The 20,550-nt window shown below is 48.6% G+C and overlaps 2 protein-coding genes across 11 annotated transcripts in view; one reads left to right on the top strand and one right to left on the bottom strand.

Annotated features, from left to right (window-relative positions):
• Window positions 1–296: 296 nt before the first annotated feature.
• TMEM158 (transmembrane protein 158) lies at window positions 297–2,068 on the bottom strand. Its single transcript, XM_081526050.1, has one exon. It carries the CDS (start codon window positions 1,805–1,807, stop codon window positions 932–934), a length of 876 nt encoding a protein of 291 aa, XP_081382176.1. The 5' UTR covers window positions 1,808–2,068; the 3' UTR covers window positions 297–931.
• Window positions 2,069–2,288: 220 nt separating this feature from the next.
• LARS2 (leucyl-tRNA synthetase 2, mitochondrial) overlaps window positions 2,289–20,550 on the top strand; it is a 259,716-nt gene continuing 241,454 nt past the window's right edge. For 7 of the 10 annotated variants that reach the window (XR_014064288.1, XM_081526045.1, XM_081526043.1 and 4 more), the window contains exon 1: window positions 2,289–2,556. The gene's annotated coding sequence lies outside the window, so the exon portion shown is untranslated. The remainder of the gene's footprint in view (window positions 2,557–20,550) is intronic. The other 3 variants (XM_081526044.1, XM_081526041.1, XM_081526037.1) reach the window with 1 other exon arrangement.

Here is a 20,550-nt window from a genome sequence, read left to right as displayed (position 1 = left end):
AAAAAAATAAGTCACATAAAACTCTGTATGCTACCCTATCAAGTGGTAGTGAGGCTGAGGGGGGAGGGATGCTGTTTCAGGGGAGGGCAGTGTGGTGCCCGGTGAACAACATGGGGCGGGGGCATTAGGGTCAGTAATTTGATTTCCATCTTCCACCTCTCCCAGACAGGTAAGGGAGACAGAGTTAGCCCTTCTCTAACTTTTTGGCGATTCCCTTTCTCACGTTTCAGGGGATCATCTCGTAATTCTTGGATTCCTTTTCCAAATCAAATAAAGAAAAGGCACATACGCATCTCTGGAGGAAAATGTCTGTATTAAAAGCCAAAAAAACACAGAGTACAAGAAGAAACGCCCATCTGGCCACGTCACTGGATAGATCGATTTGGAAAAAGGTTCATAAAGTTCATTTTCAGCGGTAACAATATATCGGTGCTAAATCATTCCCATGCCCCCCTTTTAAATAAATTAAAAAACAACAAATTTCAAATACTATGTTCAGATACAAAGAGCTTCTCTGACTACAGCAATAGCAATTTGATTTTTTTTTTTACTAAAACTTTCATTTAAAACAGTTATTAAATATATAAAACAAATACACAGGATTTGGTCGTTTTCTGCCATGAATATAGAGCACGTGGGTGCGGGGAGGGAGGAGGGCAGGGTGCGCAAAAAAGGGGAAGGGGCCCCATTTCCCTCCTCTCCGTCTTCCAAGCTGCGGATCCCACCCTGCAGGGCAAAGGCTTGCATCTGCTTTTCGGAGCTAGAAGCGGGGCACAAACCTGGCTTTTCCCACACGCTGGGGCCTCTTCGGCGGCCCCCTCCCCCGAAGAACTAACGGTCACTACAGCACGAAGCACACCAGCCGAGTCTCCCGGCGGGAAAGGCACCGAGAGCGCGGACACAGGACGGACACGAGAAGGAGCGGGGCGGGTCACTTGGTCGCCGTCCCCGAGGTGACGGCCGCGGCGGCGGCCGCAGCGGCTGCAGCGGCGGCGGCGGCAGTGGTGGTCCCCGCGGGCACAGCGGCGGGGGCGGCCGCGGCGGCGCTGGTGGTGGTCCGGCGCTGCTCCATGCCGTTGGGCAGGAAGCCGGCGATGATGGGCACCGGCCAGATGAGGGCGGCCACGCTCCACACCACGATGACCAGGGTCATGAAGCAGGCCACCAGCGTGGACTCGATGGGTTTGCGGTTCAGCCGCCAGCCCGGCTCGCCCTGCAGCTCCTCCAGGCTGAAGTCCAGGCAGCAGAAATGCAGCGGCTCGCCCTGCAGCCACAGCGGCCCGGGGGGCTCGGCCGCGGGGTAGGCGGGCAGAGCGGTGGGCGCCCCGGCGGTGGCGCCGGTGGGCCGGAGGCGGCCGGGGCGGCGGCCGCGCACCCAGCCGCAGCCCACGCAGAGGCGCAGGTCCTGCTGCGCGCTGCCCGCCGCCAGCCCCAGGTGCTCGATGAGCAGCGGCGGCCCGACTCGGTGGAAGGCGGCGGCGAAGAAGGCGCGGCCGTGCGCGTTGGTGGAGAAGAGCAGCAGGTCGCACTGGAAGCCCCGCGGGCGGCCCCAGCGCACGAGCAGCGAGCTCAACATCTGCCGCTGCACGCTGATGTTGCACGGCGCCGCCGCCTCCTCCTCCGGGCGCTCGGGGGCCCCGGGCGCAGCCGAGGCCAGCAGCCGCGGGGCGGCCGGCTCGTCTGAGGACGACGCGTTGACCGAGGCGTTGAGGGGAGCCCCGAGGAGGCCCGGCGCGTCCACGGCCCCGCCGCGGGCGGGCGGCAGCGGGCAGGCGGCGGCCAGCAGCGCGGCAAGCAGGGGCAGCATGGCCTGCAGCGGGCGCCTACGCGCGCGGGGCTGGCGGTGGCTGCATGGCGCGCGGGAGACGGGTCGGCGAGCGGACGGCGGGATCGCGGGGGTGGCGGCGGGCGGAGTGAAGACGCGTCGGACCCCTAGTCAGGCCCGCGCGGGGGCGGCGCGGAGGCGGGGTCGGCGGTTCGCTTGGAGCGGGGCTCCCTCCCGGCCCCGCGGCGTCTGGGGTTCCCTGGCGCCCCCCGCGCAGGGCCCCTCGGACGGCCGGGCAGCTCTGCTGGGCCGGGCGCTCGCGGGGAGCAGGAATCCCCGGCTCGGCTCCGCCTCCCGCGCGCTCCGCCCCGTTCCGCCCCGCCCACTGCCCGCGCCCCGCCCACCGCCCGCGCGCAGCTCGGAGACTCCGGGGAGGGCGGGGTTGCACGCGTCGCGGCGGGGGCGTGGGCGTGGTTGGGGGCGTGGCCTGGGGCCGAGAAGGGTGCAGGCCGCGTGCGGGGGTGGGGCTCCGAGGCTTGCGCGCGGGCGCGGCCGCCGCGGTTTTGGCGTTATAGTCTCGGTGGAGGTACGTTGGGCTGGCGGAGCTTGCGGACGCGCCCTGGCGGCCCGGCCACACCGCCGGAGTCCAACTCCAAGCGGAGAAGGCGCTCTGAGAGAATTGCGTCCTCTTGAGGGAGGCTCGAGGGCCCGGCGACCAGCCTTTGTCACGCCTGAGGCGGCCGTGTGGTGTCTCACCTTAGTGCTCTCCGGACCCCGCTCCTGTCACAGAGGTAAAACTGAGGCGTCCCCAGGTCACTGCAGGAGCCGGAACCAGAACTCCTGGCCACCGTTTCTCCTCAAGTCTGGAGAGTTCGGCTGGTTTTTAATGTGCCTCCAACACAATAGATCCACTTGGTATTCTCACAGCAAGCCGACCCTAAGGAAAATTCCAAGAACTCTGTGGAGTTGAGGTGCAGGGGTTCTGGTGGGAATGTGAGCTCCGCAGCGGTTCTGGGGTTCCCAGGAAACAAGCCCTGTCTGGCAGGTCCGATGAGCACGGTATTTATGAAAGATTCGTATGTAGGACGTATTCGAGGAAAGATTCATCCCCATTAGGGCATTAAGTGGAGGAAAGCCTGTCAAGAATAGCGTGCCAAGATCAGATTAATGTTTAAAATAAAATAAAAAAACACTTTTCTAGCAATTTGGCCTTTTACACTTGTTAAGAAAAATTCCCTGATGCCCCTTCAAGAGAATAACCCTGTGATTTGAAGCCAGTGTGCCCCCGGAGCACTGGCTATTCCTGAGTCTGAGAGGGAAGGAGTGTGGAGAGCAGAAACAGGCCCTCAGTGAAATGACGCTCCCTCTAAACCAGCTTCCTTTCCTAAACAGAACATTGCCAGGCTTGGTGGCTGATTACATTTCTGGCAGATTTATCCATTGTATCTAATAATGAGTCAAACCAGGTTGAGGAAGATGTAAAAACAGCTCCAAAATATAGGTCCCAAACCTACCTGGCTTCTTTCTAGCGGGGCAAGCTATTATTCTAACTTGGCCTTGGCTTCCCCATCTAAACACTGGGGTCAGTGGTACCTGCCTTGAAGGATTGGTGTGATCAGTGCGCTCAACCCAGTGTCTGTCCATCTGTCCACAAAGGTGCTCATGTGGTGGCTGAAGAGATGCAGCTCCTATCAGTTTAGCGCAGGCTAGCTGGAATGATCTTTGGTTTCTACAGAAATGATTCATTTCTCCCGAGGAGCCCGGACTCGCCTTTTATTTACACCTTCATCACTTTTCTGCTGGGAAGCAAGCTATCAGAGAGGACAATGTGAACTTTCGTGCTTTTATTAAAAATTAGTTTTCCTTTTAACCTTGCATGTCAGGTACAGAATCTTCTGTCTGATTTGGTAGAGCTGTTTTAATCTGAGCCATGTGGCTGGTGAACAGCCCAAGAACAGGGGCCTCAGGTAATTCTGAAGGCTGAGAGTCACCCAGTTTTCAAGGGGTGGGTTTTAAGTCCATTGTCTTTGGCAGCGAGGGATGCTCTCTAGGGTTTGACCAAGAGGTAGGAGCCCTCTGGCTTTGTCTGAGCAGGGAGGCAGCAGCAGAGGGAGAAGACACAGAACCATTTGTGGAGCCAAACAGTTAAGTGCAAAGCTGTGCCACCATTGCCCTGCATCCTGGGAAGCTGAATTCTGCCCACTTTCCATCTTGTGCTATGGACTCCAACACTGTGCCCTCATTCAGAGGGACAGCCATACAGTCCTAGAATGATTTGCTGTCTTTGGGGGCAATTGGAACTTGAGAAAATAAGATAAAATTATCTTCAGTTTTGTTTACTGCTGTGTTACCAGAAACGGAAGAAGCACCGAACACAGGGGAGAGAGGGCCTGTGGTCATTTTTTTGTTTGTTTTTCCTTTCTGACAATTTATGTTTGGCTGTTTTTAGTCAGTGTTTGTTGATTGGACAAATTTGCCTGTTTGCTAATAGCTCTGACAAACCACCATTTATTGAGTACTTTCCACATGCTAGGTGTTTTACACATCATCTCTACTCTTTTCAACAATCCCATAGTGATACCTATTTTACAGTGAAAAAACTAAGGCTCAGAGAAGGTTAGTAATTTACCTGAGGCCTCACAGAAGCTGGTGACAAAGCCAGGATGTCAGTCTGGTCTCCACTGACTCAGAGTTTGTGCTTTTTAAAAAACTGGTTGTGTCTTGTCTTATGGAGGTTGGGTTCCAGAGTCTGTGCCTAAGTTAAACGACTATATGGCATAATTTTCTTTTATCTTGAGAAAAACTTTTGGTTGAGTTTCTTTTTATTTTATTCATAAAAAAAATTTTAGCCTTTTTTTTTTGGCTGTGCCCCATGTCATGTGGAATCTTAGTTCCCTAACCAGGGATCAGACCTGAGCTTCCACCCCCTGTGGTGGAAGCACAGAGTCTTAACCACTGGACTGCCAGGGAAATCCCAAGTTTCTTTTTAAAGATATACATGTATTATAAATATAACAGCATTAGACAAAGATTGGAAAACAGTGGAGGAAACTGTTAGAAACCTGGCTACCTGATTCTGTACTTCTCTGCATCATTATTCTCTTCTGCAGTCTTCATATTCTCTAAATGTATCACTAATACTCTGGGAAAAAAAAGAAATTAAAGTCCCACCGTCTCGTGCAACCATTATCACTTTGTGCTCTTCCCTTTAGCCCAGTGGGGGTCTGGGGTCTACCCAGGAGCAAAGGGCACTCAACACACAGTTGCTGACTGAGTTAGCCTGCTGGTTAAGAACTCTGCCTGAGCTACAGGCAGAGATCTGATGATTAATTGTGGCTTCTGGTCCCTTCTCTGATCCATCTCCTACAAGTTTCCCTTCCCCTTGCTGGCTCTGTTCCAGGTTTACTGGCTTCCTTGCTGGAACACAGCAAGCATATCTAGATTTAGAGCCTTTGCCCAAGCTGTTTCCTCTGCCTGGGATGTTGTTCTTTCTGGTAGCTGTCTTTCTTGCTCCCTCCCTTCCTTCAGATCTCGGCTGAGATATCAGATTCCCCAGAGGGGCCTTGCCAGATCATTCCTGTAGAACAGCACCCATTACCAGCATCCCCGTCCCTCTCCATCCTCTCATGCATTGTTCCCTGTCTTCCTGGTGCTTACCATCAGCTGACACACTGTGTGTTGTTCTTCTTTGTTTAATGTCTCCCTTCTTTGGAATGCCTGATCCCCCAAAGCAAGGCTTTATCTGTTTTGTTCAATGAAACAATGCGTGGCACATAGTAGAGGTTCACTGACTAGCTGACGAATGAGTGAGTGAATTCAGTAGACCAGGCTGACCCAGGAGGCAGGATGAGGGCAGTAGTCAGGGACTTGAGATGGACAGAGCCATACCAGTTCCACAGCAACAAGACTCACACAGCCGTTCCCAGCCTGCGGGCCAAGGAGCCACCACCTGGCCCTGCCCTGCCATGCCCTGCCCGGAACTGGCGGGGGAGCCAGGTCTCGTGGGGAACCACATGGTCAGGCAAAGTTTGGCCTGGAAAGCTGAACTGAACTCACAAACCCAGATGTCCAGCAGTACTTAGGGGTGTGAGCAGGGCAAGCTGAGTCACTGGGAGGAACATCCCAGATGAGCCCAGACTTCCCTTCTGTCTAAGGAAGAAAGGCAAATGACACTCCTTCCATCTCCTCAAGTGTTGTCATTTTCATCAAACAAATTTTTATCAAACAGAGATTTGATAAATCTCTGTTTTATCTATAAAACACAAATAGCAAGTTTTTTCTACATGGACTGTATTGTTAGAAAACAATCATGAGGATTTCAAAGAAAATAATTAGTAATGGTGCCCAGTTGTTTCATTTTTTTCATTTCCTGTGTCCCTCCCAGGTGTTAGCTAATTTTTCCTGAGGCTGCCTATTGAAGTTATACTTAACAAAAAGATCTCTCTGGGTTATTTGAATTCCTTTCATCTAACGACCTCAGAGTGCCACAGGTACAGTAATTCGTTAGTTCTCTCTTATTACGTGGGTGGAATAAAGAAGATATTATTACCACACGCTGTAGACTGAGAATCAAGAACCACAAAAGAATCATAAAAATAGGACAGAGGAAAGAGGGGCTTAAAATGAGGGTTCAGCTACATCAGAATCACTGGAGAAGGTTGTGGTGTGAAGGGTTGGTGTGTGTGTTGGCGGAGGCAGAGGGGTGGGGGGTGGCGCTAGGAAATGAGGGGAGAATTCTTTTCATGCCTGTCTCCCTGAGATATCCCATTCCTCAGATGGGAAACTTGACAGATCACAGAACTGCTTCTGAAGAGCTGGGACTTTGTACCAGCCACTGGGGGAGGGCTGGGAGCCCCCAGTGATGGGTGATTAGACCAGTCCTGTGTCCTCTGCTTCCAGACTGCTTCGTGACCTCCGTGAGTGGCTCAGCCAGATCTCCAGGATGTGGATCTTTATCCTTCCCGACCACTGTGGTCAGAAGAGAGATTTCCCTCCACTCACTTCTGGCAGCAATTATAGCCCACACAATTTATTTGGCAATTAATCGTGGGCTGCCTTGGGACGAGGCTGCTGTTGCCAGCTCAAGCTGTTACTAAGACAATTCTGTCTGGTGTGTTCATTGTTTGCTTGTGGATACCCTGTGCACATGGTGGGCAGGGCCACTGCTGGTATTTCTTTTCTATTCAGAGACCCAGACATCATGCTGGGCTTCTGGTAAGATTTCAACAAAGGCTTTTTGAGGAAATAAGAAGCTGTTGCTGTTATAGGGAGATGGAGAGTCTCTAAGAGAGAACTGGGAGGAAGCAAATGGTGCCAAGGTGAAAGAACTGGAAGGGGAGAGAAATTCTCTCAAGCGAGCCCCTCTTCTGGGCTTGACCTGGCATTGGTACCTTCCTCAGATGACAAATGTCCCTTGACAGACACTCAGTATGCTCCAGGCACGGTGTCGAGCACTTGAAATTCATCCCCACCATATGCTCCTGAGGAAGAGATTACTGTGCTCATTTTGTTGTTGTTGTTCAGTCGCTTAGTTGTGTCTGACTCTTTGTGATCTCATGGACTGTTAGCAGCACGCTAGGCTTCCCTGTCCTTCACTCTCTCTCAGAGTTTGTTCAAACTCGGGTCCATTGAGTCGGTGATGCCATCCAACCATCTCGTGCTCCTTCCCCCCCCTTTTCCTCCTGCCCTCAGTCTTTCCCAGTGGCCATTGTACGTAGGAGGTAAACCGAGGCTTGGGTGATTAAGTCACTTGTATGAAATCACAGCAGTGGAACCAAGATTCGAACCTTGTCTAACAACTGTATTCTTAATCACAGCCCTGCTAAATGGCCTCCACTGTCATCGACAACCTTGTGAGCTGGAAGTTACTGTCCTGTTGTAATGATGAAGAAGCAGATGCAGGATCTCTGGGCAGCTGGCAAAAGATGGGCCATCTGCATCTTTTTAATGTTACAATTATATCTAGGCTGTACTCAGCCCCAGTTCGTATATTCCACCAATTCGGAAATTCTGGATGTTTTCCCAATCCAGTGCATCCTTATGGATGGAGCCCTGGATTCCCCATGCCCATTGCTCTGCCTCCAGGGTTACCAGGGCATGTGGTACAAAGTAGGTGCTCAGTAAGTGCTGGGACAGCTGGGCAGACGTCCAGCCTGGAGCTCTCAAGATACCTGAGAGCCTTCAGGTTTGACGATGGTTTCTAAAATAATGTATTCACAAGCTACTTGGCGAAGAATTCAAGAGGTATTGACTATAAACCCCATTGATGGGGACAGCAGACTAGTTTCTGTGAAAAAAAAAAACAACTGTCACTAAGCACGTATTTTCAGGGTGAGCATCTGTCAGACAAACTGACTGAAACTACCTTTTAAAGCATTTTTTTTAGTATTATGGTGATGTGCATTTCTAAAACTTTGGGGCTACTTAAAGTAATTTCTTTTGAAAAGACAACCCTTAAAGCAAATGATATTTTGTGGTTCTTGTATCCACCTTATAAGAAGTTAAAATGTCATTTAGCATTTAGAATGGTGAGTTCTGAGGGTTTTAGTATGGCAAACGTGGGAGACAGAGCTGGGTCATCAGAGCCAAGCCAGCTGAATGTTCCCCATCAACCAGCATCATAAAAATTTACTTCATGCTGCTTCTAAACAGCACCAAACACTCCCTTCAAGTGAAATCGTTGGCATTCCATTTCCAGAGGTAGGGAGGAGACAGAGGAAGCCAGAGTCCATTTAGAGAGATCCAGGAACATTGGAACGTATTTGTCAAGGTCTCTCATGCCTTCTAACCACCCCTCTTCCAGCTGGATCTGCTGGCCCACATGCTTGGGGACATCTGCCACTCACCTAAGCATGCCCTGTCACTCAGGTGTCCTGCCTGGTATTCCTTTGTGTTGAGGTGGCCTCTAGGTCTACCCATTCTTTTTCTACTGAAGTCCCCAGATTTGGGGATTTGAGAGAGTTTTAACTATAAACATGGCCTTCAGAGCTGGGCAGACCTGGGCTGGATGCACTACTTCACTGTGTCTCAGTTTTCTTGTCAGTTAAATGGGCCTAAGAGCCACTCTCTTATAAGGATTAAATGAGATTCTTATTGCAAAACAGCATTCAGTGAATGTAGCTAGCACTTTGGGTTCTAGAAACATGTGCACACTGCTCCTCCTTTGTCCTTACACTGCTTTGGAAGTGGGTGTATTTGCACCTGCAGGGATTCGTCATTGTATGTGGCAAATAAGGAGGGAAGGATAGCTCCTGGCTTAAAAGAAGCTATAATATATTCCTGTCTACACAGAACCATCCCTCGTTATCAAGCACACTTGGATTCCAGTGGCCATGAGAGTTGGAAGGGAGCAAAGAGGCCACTCAGTCCAAGCTCCTTATTTTATAAGTGGGGAAACCAAAGCCCAGAGATGGATGCTGGCCTCATTAAAGGTCGCAGTCTAGATGACAGCAGAACCAGGGCTGGAAGCCAAGATCCTGGGCCAACAGGCCATCAAACGTGGCACCTCTCTTAAGTACAGTCTGTTGCAGTGCTTTTATAGCTGCACTTTAAAAATGAGGTCCAGTTGCAAAGTGAGAGCAAAGAGCCTTTCTAATTTGCTTAAGAGAAGAAGAGGAAAATGATGGGCTTTATAATTGCCGGAATCACACTTCTCACTCTATTTACAGAATGGAGGATTGATTGCATGGACTGAAAGGGTCAGCACACTTGGCAAACTTCCATCCTGATGCAATTAAACCTCGTTCCTTCCGGCTCTGCTGAGAACCTGGTTCAGGCCCCAGGAGACCTGGAAGTGAGCTGGAAGCACAGGCCAAGCCAGCCTCAGTCTCTAGTCCTGAAGAAGTCTATGGGAATAGGCAGGAACTTGCAGCCCACTGTCCAAGTGAGGCCACTGGGGCCATCGGGTCTTGCTTCTTCCTGGTGCCTGGGCTGTTGGCCAAACTCCTGCAGTCCCTTGGATGGAATCAGAATCCCTAGGTGACTACCTGCTTGAAGCTGTGTACCAGGACCACCCAGAGCTGGCTGTGCCCTGTCTTCACCACCCAGGCCGACTTACTCGATGGCGGTCTCCATCTTGATTGTGCCTGGGTTCGCTTTGCTGTGTGCACTTTGGAGATGTGAGCTTTGAGCCCCTCCTTGAAGAACTCTGTGCTACGCTGGAACTGGGTCTGTGGCCCCAGCTCTGTCTACCCTAGCCCAGCAAAACTCACCCTCTCTGGCTGACCACTGATCAAGCAATGAAGCACATGGGTGGGAGGGATCAGGCTTCTCCTAAAGCTAAATCCCCGTGGAAATCCAGTGAGTAGAACTCAGAGATTTTCTGCACTGCCCACTTGCAGTCACTTTTTTCAGTAACAGTAATGGAAAGAAAACACATTTGGCCTCCCATAGGGAGATGGTCTCAGAATGCCCCACAGTCCACTAGCACCCAACCGTCTCGGTGTCACAGAGATTGACACCTGCAGTCTCCCAGGAGGGACCCACTACGGTTCTTAGGGCTTGTGTGCATGTGTGCTGAGTTGTGTCCGACTCTTTGTGGCCCCATGCACCATAGCCTGCCAGGCTCCTCTGTCCATGGGATTTCCCAGGCGAAAACACTGGAGTGGGTTGCCATGCCCTCCTCCAGAGCCTCTTCCCAACCCAGGCACTGAACCCTTGTCTCCTGCAGCTTCTGCATTGGCAGGCAGATTCTTTACCCAGTGAGCCAGCTGGGAAGCCCAGATACTTTTCATTAAATCCAGTTCACTGTAGGCTCTTGTTCATCAATGACCTGACTTCTTGTTTTAAGCTCCAAAATGGCAAATCACTTTTATCTTGTAAACTGGGTTGGATTAGCTGGAAATCACTGCCTGAATGCTGTGTTAAGAAGGTTTCTGAGGCTGAATCTGGCTTCAAGGGGGAAATATTATAATGGATCAACAGTAGCTGTGTGAAGGAACATAGACAGTGAATATCTGTGGTTTTGTTTCTCATTTTCATCCTTTTGGGTATCTGCTGGCCCTAAATTCATATGGCTTTGATGGTGCTTTTAGTACTTTGTCCCTGGTTTCAGTGATGGACATGTGACCCAGGCCTCACCAATCATAGTGCCCAAACCACCTGACCACAGTGATTTGCCCAGGGTACCAGCCTATGACCCAAGCCGGTCAATTAGAAACCTTTGTTGGGATTTGATACACAAAGCTAGGGAAGAGAAGGCTCTCTTTCCTGCGGCATCTCTAGCTGGGATGAAGGAAGGTTGGAGTTGTCTGTACGTCTGTCCACTCCTTCCTCCACCTCCTGCCCATTCTTCCTCTCCCTGCACATGGAAAGCCTATTTATAGTAGGAAGGAGTAACCAACAGCAGGAGCTTAGAGATAATGGAAGGACTGACGTTATCACTTTCAATCCTAGATCTAGTGAGACTTGAAACCTGCACTGCCCCTGTTCTGACCAGACTGTGAGCGTAAAAACACAGTTGTGAGACTGAGAGCTGGCAAGAGATGCCTGTCTGACACCTGCAACCAGATACATGCAGCAGCTATCTGTCAGCCTTCTTGTTATCACTCAAAACACCCTCAGCTCTAGCATTGCTTTAATCTTACTGGAAAGCCCCTCTTCTCCCTTTTCTCACAGTCCCCAGAATACCTGGCTCTACCCTTGAAACCCCTATAATTCTCTTAAAAGAAGAAGATACTTTTTTTCTTTCCTGAATCATATTCATAAATGTTCTGAGCACCACTCCATCCCCTGCTTAATCTCGGGGGAAATTTCTGTTCTGTGTAGTACTTAGCATTCTAACCAAATCGCTCAACATTTGTGAATCTGTGTTCCAAGGTCATAATCATGAATAAAGGGAAAGTTTGCACCTCCAAGACATTTAATATATATTGTTTACCATAGTGAAAAATTGTAAGCCAACCAGATGCCCCCCAGTAAGGGGATGACTAAGGAAATATAGAGATGTTCTGCTTAGGAAAGAGTATGCAGCCATGACAATTCACTTTGCAGAGAGATTTCTGTTGAGTATGGCATTGAGACCACCATGAAGAATTTAGCACATCTCATGATGTCCAGAGTGTAGAACCCCCAGAACTTTGGTTGTTTGTATAACCACTGATGCTTTGTGGAGGAGAGGGCGTGTAGGCTTGTGATTCTACTGACAATGTCTGAAGATTCTCCCTGTTATGGGAGTCTCACTCTCTCTTGCATCCAGCCTCACTGTCTTCACTTTCCTCCCCTCTAGTTTTCCACAGGGAACCTTGAAAGTCCTTTCCTTCTTTTGTGAAGAGCAATCTAGTTCTTCCCCAGCTCCTGCCTCCCAGTCTATCCCGGGACTCCCCCTGACCTGAACCATGCAGGAAGCCAGACCCTTCCTCCTTACAAGTTCACTGAGCCCTGGTTTTTGCCAATGGGGCATGTTCTGGAGCTTCCCCATCTACACCAAAATCAGCTTCCCAGACCTTAACTGCACCTGAATGCCCTTTAGGGCCCAACCTAGTGGTTCCGATGCAGTAGGACAGGAGTGGAGACCAAGAATCTATGTCTCTAACAAGGTCTCAAGTGGTTTCCAGGGGATGCTGAGGCCACTGGCCTGGGGTAGCCACACTTTGAGAACCACTGACTTAGAGCATTTCTTCTGAATGCATAGAATACTGTCCCTAAGAGGAATGCTGGTGAACAGTGTTTTCTCCATCTTGTCACATGTTATTATAGTATTGTTCCTGGAGATAGAAAAAATTACATTAAAATGTTTATGCTGGGGACATCTGCCTCCCAGTTGCTCCAGAGAAGCAGAGAAAGGGATGCCAGACTGCCCGTCAGCTGGGTTTGCTTAACTAAAAAGATCCAGCTCTTCCCATGGTTTAGGAAGATGATTTCCAGCCACTGACCAGGACAGCTTCCACGGTACCCAGGCCAGTGGAAGTGCCAGGATGGGGAGCAGGGCTGGGCCAGCAGAGGTTGGAGTCCAGGGGCCCCAGGAGCCAGATCAGGGACCAGTCAATGCATTGGCAGCTGTCCTCAGTTAGCGCTATACAAAGGGCATGTCAGAGACGGCCGGGGGCACAGCTGGCCCTGTCCCCCTACCCAGGCCCTTGTTCTCTGCTGGTTTAAGAAGGGGGACCCTGGCAGCACATGAAGCTATGAAGTCCCCCTGGACTTGTAGTGGGCACTGATAGAAAAGCCACAGGAGGTGGAGCAGTGCCAGGGACCTGATTCTGGTCCCACCCTGGTGCTGGCTGGTGAGCCTTCTTCTTGAGCCTGTCACGTCACCTTCCCTGGCTCCAGTGTCTCGTTGGTAAAACGAGATAACATCCTTGGCTCCTTAAGATTCCACAGTCAAGTGCGTCCTTGGGGCTGGCGCTTCACTCCTCCACTGGGACTGTCTTCCTTTTGTGGGGGGAGGGGGATGAAGGACATGCTCGGATGTTGCGAGAATTTGGGCTGATTAGGATGCTTTGTTGTGTGTTGCAGTCTCCTCCATTATGAGGAGTCGTGAGGCTGTGAGAGACCCCCAAATCCTGTTTCAGCCCCCGGGGTGCTCCTTTTACTCTGACAAGTGGAGGTAGGATGTTGAGGAGCACAGGTAGGGAGGTGGGTGGCGTACTGGGCTTCTGGATGCGGGGAGCGTCCAGCACAACTGGACCACACTTGGTCCGCACTGGCAGCTGAGATCTGAAGGACAGGAAGGCAAGCATCAGTAACTCTCACCAGGCCTCTCTGGGCAGGAGCCCTGACTTGTTAAGGATGCGGGCCAGGGCACCAAGGACAATACCTAGTCCACACGCTGGAGTGTGGCTCCTCCCTGCAGCCAGCCATGGGACATGGTACTGCCACTAGGAGACTGCTGGGAATTTGAGGGTCATTTGTGTAGGTTTCCCCACATTCTATAGTCAGGCTGTTCCAGGACTTGGAGAGTTCTCATCTGCCAGTAGGAGCTCCGGGTGGCCTTGACAGCCTCAGGCAGGGCGCCTTCTCTGGCCTGATGCGGCTGCCCCTGTAACTTTGGGACAGACCTAGACTCAGGGTGTTTTTCCCCTTTCTCCCTTCTTGCCTCCCTCTTTGCAGGTGCCTGGGGGATTCTCTTAGCTGAGAGCCAGCTGAGCACTTCACACTTTAATAAAAAGTCACCACAATAATTACCAGATCATTAACTAGGGATTTTGAAAAGGCACTTCAAAACGTCTCTCCCAGAATTGCTAAGACAGGTGTAAAAGTCTATCTGGGCGGAGAAGAGTGGTTTAAAGGGACTGAAGGGAAGGTGTTAATTAAACCGGGCTGAGCAGCAGCAGAAGTGGGTAACCTTCTAATCGAGCATGGTGACAGCGGGGAGGCTGACAGTTTTAAAAAACACACACAACATAGAGACTTTGTTTCTCCTCTTCTACTTTAATAAGGAATTTGACATAAATCCTAGGTCTTTCTTACAATGCCTGGTACCTGTTTTGGCAAGTCTCATGTACAAAACTATAAACAAACCTTCCTGCACCATAGGCTTCTTTTTCAATTGTCTTCATTGCAGTTAAGGAAAAATCAAATGTCCGAGTGGCTGAGGATGAGGTGGGCAGATAACCTGTCCTTATATCAGAAGTCCTACAGGAAGGAAGATTAATGGTTTTGTCTTACATAGGGCAGATGATCAGGTATGCCTACTTGTGCAACCTGCTTTGCACGCATGCGTGCTTAGTAGTATCTGACTCTGTGACCCCATGGTCTGTAGCCCGCCAGGCTCCTCTGTCCATGAGGTTTCCCAGGCAAGAATACTAGAGTGGGTTGCAGTTTCCTCCTCCAGGAGATCTTCCCGTCCCTGGGATCGAACCCGCGTCTCCTGCAGCTCCTGTATTGGCAGGCAAATTCTCTACCACTGAGCCACCTAGGAAGCTCCGCTATCTGCTTTACTGAAACTTTAACTCAATTTGTCACCTCCTGACAAAAACACTGTCTGAATGGAGATATAACCCTTCCGTACCTGGGACCTTGTTTGCAGAGTTCCTTGCCCAGTTGCAAGTGATAATCTTGAGTGGCAGCAGACTCAAGTACAGATCTTTGTCTTTCTGCGATGATCCAAGTCAGTGAGTTTCAGCCGTGGCTGCGTATCAAAATCCTAGGAACTTAGATGCCGGAACTCACCCAAAACATGTGGAATCAAAATCCCTGGGGCTGAAAATCTGGCATTCATATTTTTGAACACCTTGCAAGGTGATTCTTGTGCAGTTTTTAGAGTACTGGTGTTTGGGAACTAACTACAGGAGCTGAAAATAAGTTTTGTGAACCACCCCCCCAACACACACATTCAGAGCTACACTTCAGAGCACAATCGCTTTAAAATGTCACCTGGGGGGGTCTTCAGCCTCCTTGAGAGGGTGGATTTGCAATAAGCATTTTCTATCTGCCAGACAGAAAGTGTAAGCCAAGCACAGGAGTGTTTGGGCTCGTGGTGACCATCTTTAGCATCAGACAGGCATCTGTCTGGCACCTTGCAGGCTGGCGAGGCAAAGTGTGAAGTTCATGGTGTTTGTATCTGGAGTAATGCAAACTCTGCCTAGGATAGCATGCTGTCTGGGTATGACTTGATAAATGCAGCTGTTTTTGTTTGTGCACAAGACCACATGTGCTGTGGGTCTAAATGAGCTGTTCCAAACTCCATGCCCCATCCCAGGTTCTCTGCCTGACTCCTGGATGGTAGTGAGACAGCCTGAGGCTGTCTTTTGCTACAACCGTGGTGGGAAAGGAAGGTCCTGGGTGGTCCCAGAGGGGATGAATGAGAGTGATGGGTGGGCTGCCATGCTTAGGAGGAGGATGTCACCAGCTCGGTCAGAATCCATAGCTTGGAAGACCCTCTGTAACTAACAGATCAACCTGCCCCCCCCACCCCAGATCCTTAAATGTGCTGGCATCAACTTGTCATTTTATTAAATTTTATTACAATCACCTTGAAAATCCATCCTATTTATCACGGACACCCTGATATCTCTGAAACATCTCTGGGCATTCTTGGAGCACTCACATTTCTCCTGCCTGCATCTGGCTGTGACTCCTATTGGATTCCTAGCTCTGTTATGGGCTATCATTTTCCCCTTAGGCTATCACTCCACCTCCCTCAGACCCCACCAGCTCAAAGCTTTGGGTGGAACCAACTTCTAGGGCCAGGTCAGCAGAGTCCAGCTACATCACAAGGATACCCTTGCCCTCAGCCTGATCAGCACCTTTTACCTTCATGTTGTTCCTCGTGTTATAAAAGCAAAGCATCCCATTCCTGGCTTGTTGCCCCCTCATCAAGCATCTCTTCACCCCTCAGAAACCTCCGACACCCCACTTGCCAGTGCAACAGTGCCAGCTGGGAGGGAAGAGTAGAAAGATTGATGGAGGAAAGCAGAGGGAATATACCCTCCTGTATATCCTAATTTCAGCAGTAAAATCAAATAGCCAAAGACCAGATTCTGCAGACAGAAGCCAATTACATGCAAATTTTGGCAAATCGTATGCATATAACACATGTGACTGCCCTGGATTGCATCTGCTTAGATGTGTTTCTCAGGAGCAGACAAGTAGAGATGGCTGGGAAAGTGTGTTCAGGATTCAGGGGCAAAGGAACAAGAGAGGGAACGATGGATTCTTAAACCCAACTGCATGCCAGGAAATTTTACTTACGTCGTTTGCTCAGCTAGCCCTTGAGTGGCTGTTGTGTGCTTTGTGTGTTGGCCATGTTTCTCCCAGTCATTTGAAAGTGGCTGTCATCACACAGTGATGTCCAGAAACAGAAAAAGAAAGGGGAAAGAAATCCTCACACCTTTCTCTTTTTCATTTTTCAAAGGAGATAGTCGCTCCTCATAATTACCCAATAATTTTCCCAAGGATACAGACCTGGTGATACAGTGGAACAGAGATGTCAGTGTGGACAGTGGACAGTGTGGACAGTCTGACTCTAGACTGTCCAATAGAAATATAATACAAGCCATATATGTAATTTTAATATTTTAATGTTTATTTTAGTTTTTAATATTTAAAAAGTAAAAACTCGGTGAAATTAATACATTTTATTTAACCCAGTACATCTAAAAGATTATTTCATCATGTCAACAGAAAAACTACTAATGATGTAGTTTACTCTTTTTATACTGTTTTTGAAATCCAGTATATCTTTTATACTTCCAGTACATCTCAATTCACTCTATTTTCGTTGGAAACACTTGATGTGTATTTTATATTTCATAAGATTTACATGGATACACATACCCAAGTTGTTCCAAATAGGCTTAGAGTTTCCCAGTAGCTGAATCAAATAACTGAATCAAGTAGTGGGGTTTTTGTTTTGTTTTGTTTTTTTGTTTGGAGGGTTTTTGGCCATACCACATGGCATGTGGCATCTTAGTTCCCTGACCATGCCCCCTGCAATGGAAGTGCAGAGGCTTAACCACTGGACTGCCAGGGAAGTTCTGGATCAAGTAGAGGCCTTTACATTCACATTTAAATTAATTAAAGTAAAACACAACTAAAGATTGTTTTTCTCAGTGTCTCTAGCCCCAGTTCAAGTTCTCAGAAACCACATGTGCACTGTCTACTGTACTGAATAGCATCATTCTAGATTCTGCACACTTAAGCTAATTTTGATCAAATTCCCTGTACTTGAGTATAAAGTGATATGTTAGTAAGTATCCACCTATTTAAGTGATGCACAGACTCTCTAACTAGAAGACTGGAGACCCACCTTGGTTGTTGCCCTGCTTCCAATCAGCTGTGTGACCTCAGGAGAGTTACTCGACTTCTCTGGCCTCTGTTTACTCATTTGTTAGTGAGGGAGTGTGTCTCAAATGTTTCTTCAAGCTCTCAAATTATGTATTATTTCTCTTTTCTAAAAGAGAAAGGAATAAGGACTTTATTAAAGCAATGGGCACCAGGGCACACGCATACACACACATGCACACACACGTTGTCTTCAAAACAATACCTACAATCGGTGTTGCCAGTCTCCAGCATTTGCTGGAATGCTGTGGGCAAGCACTCTCAGGGCACTCTCTTCCTCTCCTCCAGTGCTGAGGGACTTTCTCCAGAATGTCAAGGATAAAGAAACATCGAGACATTGTCTGGGCTCCAAATTCCAGGAAATACTGCTAATTTGTTCCTTTTTATACACCACCTTTTAAGGAAGAAAAATCCTATACATGGACAGAATGCTGCATTGGTTTCTGGAATGGTTTTGAGTCACTGGCTTCCTGGAATGGGCTGTGTTCTTTTATATATAAAAGAAAGGGCCATGCCTTTCCCAGACACCCCTCTTGTTAGGCTGTTTGTATTATGTGCACCTGACTTGTTACTCAGAATGGGGCATTGGGTTATTGGATAGCATAAAAACTCGACTATATTTTAGCTGTGCTGTGTGCTGTGCTTAGTCGCTCAGTCGTGTGACTCTGCGACCCTGTGGACGCACGGGTGGGCTCGCCAGGTTTCTCTGTCCACGGGGATTCTCCAGGGAAGAATACTGGAGTGAGTTGCTATGCCCTCCTCCAGGCCACGTGCGTGCTAAGTCGCTTCTGTCATGGCTAGCTCTTTGTGACCCTATGGACTATAGCCCTCCAGGCTCCTCTATCCATGGGATTCTCCAGGCAAGAATACTGGAGAGGGTTGCCGTTTCCTTCTCCAATGCATGAAAGTGAAAAGTGAAAGTGAAGTCACTCTGTCGTGTCCGACTCTTCACGACCCCATGGACTGCAGCCTACCAGGCTCCTCCGTCCATGGGATTTTCCAGGCAAGAGCACTGGAGTGGGGTGCCATTGCCTTCTCCCAGGAGGGGGCAGGTGGAACCAAAAGGACACTGAAGAAGATGCTAAAAGTTGTCAGCCATTTTATGTGAAGCTAACATCGTACTGGAGCTTATACAGACCAGGAAATGCATAAAAAAACCTGTCACCAGGTTTATGTTCTGCTTAAAGAATGACAGGCTAAAAAGAAGCAAGAATGTTTGGTTTAGTTGCCTCATTTCTTTAACCAGAGTGAGAATTGGAAGGAAGGTTATAACTCATTTATCTGTTCATCTTTTCATCCATTGATTGTAGTAGATAGCCTTCAAAGACAGTCACCATCAATCCTTGCCACTCTGTCCGTCATGACCTTCCATCAAGGTCATGATTTGTTTTCCCTTCCAGGTGATTCTGGGCTAGCCTGTGACTTGTTCCGGCCAATGGAATGTGCTGGAAATGTTGCTATGCCCTTGGGAGGCTGTGCTGTGCCATGAATGACTTGGGCTACACTGCCGGCTGATGAGAGGTCACAGGGAGAGGGAGTGGCCAGGGTGGGGAGGGGCCTGAGGGTCCAGATGTGAGTGAAGCTTTCTGGGACCTTCTCGCCCAGCCCAGCCACCCTCTGAATGCAGGTGAGTGAGTGACCCCAGCCAATGCCAGATGGAGTGGAAAAAACAGCCCAGCTTTGAACACTGCCCAACTTCACACCCACAGAGTCATGAAAAGTATAAATTGTTGTGGTTTTAAGTCACTCTGTTTTAGAGTAATTTCTCATCTGACCTTAGGTAACTGAACTCATGTGTTTTTGGCAGCTGTATTTAATGGGTTCCATTTTTAGTTTTCTAAAATAGATTTTCTCAAAGAGATGGGAATATGCAGATGGACATGAGTTTGAGTAAGCTCTGGGAGTTGGTGATGGACAGGGAAGGCTGACATTCTGCAGTCCATGGAGTTGCAAAGAGTCGGACACGACTGAGCGACTGAACTGAACTGAAAATAGGTTTTTGACCATAAATAAGAATTGAAATTTGTTAAATGATCTTTTCTGCCTCTATTAAAATGATCATGTGATTACTTTCCTCCTTTAGTCCATTAATCTTTAATTGGCTCTGCATTTAGGGAGTTTTTTAGCAGAGGTTTTGCACATCTGTCATTAAATTTATTCCTAAATATCATATTTTTGATGCTTTTATCAATGATACCTTAAAATTTTTTCTTCCAATCGTTTGTGTCAAATAATATTGATTTTTATATATTAGCACTGTGTTCTGTGAGCTTGCTAAACTCATCTATTAGTTTTAGTAATTTTAAAAGATTCCTTAGGATTTTCTATGTGCATAAGCATATTATCTACACACAGAGATAGTTTTACTTCTTCCTGTCCTATATTTATACCTTTTATTTATTTTTCTTGCTTTTTTGAACTTGCTGTGATCTCTAGGACCACGGTGAATAGAAGTGTTCAGAGTGAACATCCTTGCCTTATTCACGTTCTTAGAAGGAAAGGACTCATTCTTTCATCATTAACTATGGTGTTATCTTTAGATTTTACATAGATGTCTTTTATCAGGTTGAGAAAGTTATCTTCTATTAATAATTTGCTGAAAGTTTTTTTATTATGAATGGATGTTGAATTTAGTCAAACACTTTTTCTTCATTAATGAAATGATCATATTTTTTCCTTTATTCTGATTTTTAAATCGGTTGAACTTCAGGGTGGTTTGCAGCCTCTCACATGGTCCCCAGTAATCCAGGTATAAAAAGACTGTGACTTCTATCATGGGTGATTTCCCTCATTCACTTGCTTTGAGGAAAGCCAGCTGCCATATCGTGAGCCGCTCTGTGGAGCAAGAGGTCCACATGGCATGGAACTGAGGGAAGCCTTTGGCCATTAAACAGAGAAGAACTGTGGGCTTCAGTCCAGTAGCTCATGAGGAACTGAATCTTGGTGAGAACCACATGAGTGATCTTGAAGCAGGGCCACCCTCATTTAAGTCTTCAGATGAGACCACTATCCAGACTTACCCCTTGACTACAGCACCATGAGAGACCCTGTGCCTGAAAACC

Source organism: Giraffa tippelskirchi, chromosome 9 (genome assembly GCF_054371585.1).
Source record: "Giraffa tippelskirchi isolate mGirTip1 chromosome 9, T2T-mGirTip1v1.2.pri, whole genome shotgun sequence".
In the NCBI taxonomy this organism is placed as follows: Eukaryota; Metazoa; Chordata; class Mammalia; order Artiodactyla; family Giraffidae; genus Giraffa; species Giraffa tippelskirchi.
The sequence above is the reverse complement of the archived record's forward strand: the minus strand, read 5'-3'. Positions and strand labels throughout refer to the sequence as shown.

What these genes read in the sequence shown, in the direction of transcription:
- TMEM158 (XM_081526050.1), bottom strand. Translation starts at nt 1,807, where the DNA reads ATGCTGCCCCTGCTTGCCGCGCTGCTGGCCGCCGCCTGCCCGCTGCCG.